This window comes from Hipposideros armiger, unplaced genomic scaffold (assembly GCF_001890085.2).
Source record: "Hipposideros armiger isolate ML-2016 unplaced genomic scaffold, ASM189008v1 scaffold_48, whole genome shotgun sequence".
Lineage (NCBI taxonomy): Eukaryota > Metazoa > Chordata > Mammalia > Chiroptera > Hipposideridae > Hipposideros > Hipposideros armiger.
The window spans coordinates 4,372,333-4,373,882 of record NW_017731398.1 but is presented as its reverse complement, the minus strand read 5'-3'; the positions used below and the strand labels follow the sequence as shown (position 1 = coordinate 4,373,882).

The 1,550-nt window shown below is 64.4% G+C and overlaps 1 protein-coding gene across 4 annotated transcripts in view; it reads left to right on the top strand.

Moving 5' to 3' along the window:
* CHRNA5 (cholinergic receptor nicotinic alpha 5 subunit) overlaps window positions 1-1,550 on the top strand; it is a 24,425-nt gene continuing 22,875 nt past the window's right edge. For 3 of the 4 annotated variants that reach the window (XM_019639978.1, XM_019639977.1, XM_019639983.1), the window contains exon 1: window positions 774-1,066. In XM_019639978.1, coding sequence (XP_019495523.1) covers window positions 973-1,066 — 94 coding nt within the window. In that variant the 5' untranslated portion in view covers window positions 774-972. Of the gene's footprint in view, window positions 100-773; window positions 1,067-1,550 lie in introns of those variants that run through there. The other variant, XM_019639981.1, reaches the window with a different exon arrangement.

The window sequence follows — 1,550 nt, the reverse complement described above, 5'->3', positions numbered from 1 at the left end:
AACAGGTTTACCAAGTGAATCTTGGAGGGAAATTTCTGCTCACAAGGGAGCCTGTGAAGAATCCGCGACAGAGACACGCTCTGCCACTGAGGCTTCAAGGTAATTCTCCTGAATCTCTTCAGCCAAATGAAGCTTCCTAATCAATTATGGACGGAGGGGATGAAATAGAAAGAGGCCTAGCGGGAGTGTGCGACGGCCTTTCTGCAGCAGATGGAGTCACCGGTATTTACAAATGTTAATTGGCAGTACGGAGGGGACTGTCCCCGTTTGAGGCCATTGCATGTCATCTCTGCGGATGGCTCGGATGAGGGTCAATCCTCCTGGTTTAAGGACGAGGAAACTGGCCTAAAGTGAGAGTACTTGTCACCCCTCCCCTCCGCCATAGCCTCATGAGGCCGCAGGCTAATGGGAGGGGTCGAGGGTGGGGCAGACCTGGGGGCACGTCCCTCCCCAGGTGTGGGGTCTCCTCAGCAGCCCTGTCACGACTCAGAACAGTGACTGTGTTCCTGTCACAGTTTTCCGTCTATCTGTTCCCTCGTGGTGTTGGCACAGAGTAGGCATTAATGAACGGCAGTTATCCTAGGTGTGCAGGGGCTTGCCCAAGGTCACCCCAGGTTACACTGGGACCCTCCAGGACACCGGCCTCCCGCCCTCCCAGAGGCAGGGCCAGCGTTGGGAGGAGGGGCCAGAGCTGAGAAGGCGGGGCTATGCGCGTGGGCGTGGTCACGGGATGGGGCGGGGCTTGGGCGGGGCCAGGTGCCGAGGCTCCTCACGCGCCGGTCTCCTCACAAGCAGCGTCTCACGTGCGGCGAAAGGACGAGCCTTCGAGGCTGAGGTGGCCGCCCGGCCCGGCGGGAGCTGGGGAGCGGAGCGCCTTCTCCGCCCGCCTTCCGCCTGACCCTCGACGCACGCCTCTGGCTCCATTCTCGGTCCGCGTTCCCGCGCGGTCGTCGTGAGGCGGCTCCCCTGGCGATGGCAGCGCGGGGGTCCCGGCCCGCGGGCCTCCAACTCCTGCTGCTTGTCCCGCTGGTGGCGGGGCGCTGGGGTCCGGCCCGCGCGCCCGGAGGTGAGCCTGGGCGGCGGGGGTGGGGGCGCGGGCCGGGGGGCTGGGTTGTGGCATCCGCAAAACCTCGCGCGGAGGCCTCTGTGTTCTCCTGGAGCTTGGAGCGAGGTAGCAGGTGAAATGCCCAGGTGTTCGCTGAAATGCGGGGAAAGGGCCGCTTTGAGTGTTCCCTGACCGGCCTCACCGGGGCTGCGTGCCGAGTGCGTGGCCATCGCACAACTTTCTCAGGCAGCGACGCGGGTGTGGGGCGGCGGGCTCCCGGTGGCGCTGGGCTGGGGTGCGAGGCCCTCGCTCCGTCCTGGGCGCGCAGACGGGGTCCCCAGTCCCCCGCAGCATTAGGAGCCCTTGCGGTGCCCCAAGGTGAAGGTGGATTTGGTGCAAGAGACGCCTCTTCTTTCCTTCCCCAAGGTTGTAAACGGTGGCTTCCGATTCGGGGAAGTGGCCGCCTTGAGGAGGGGGTTATTCCGGGAAGTGGCCGCCTTGAGGA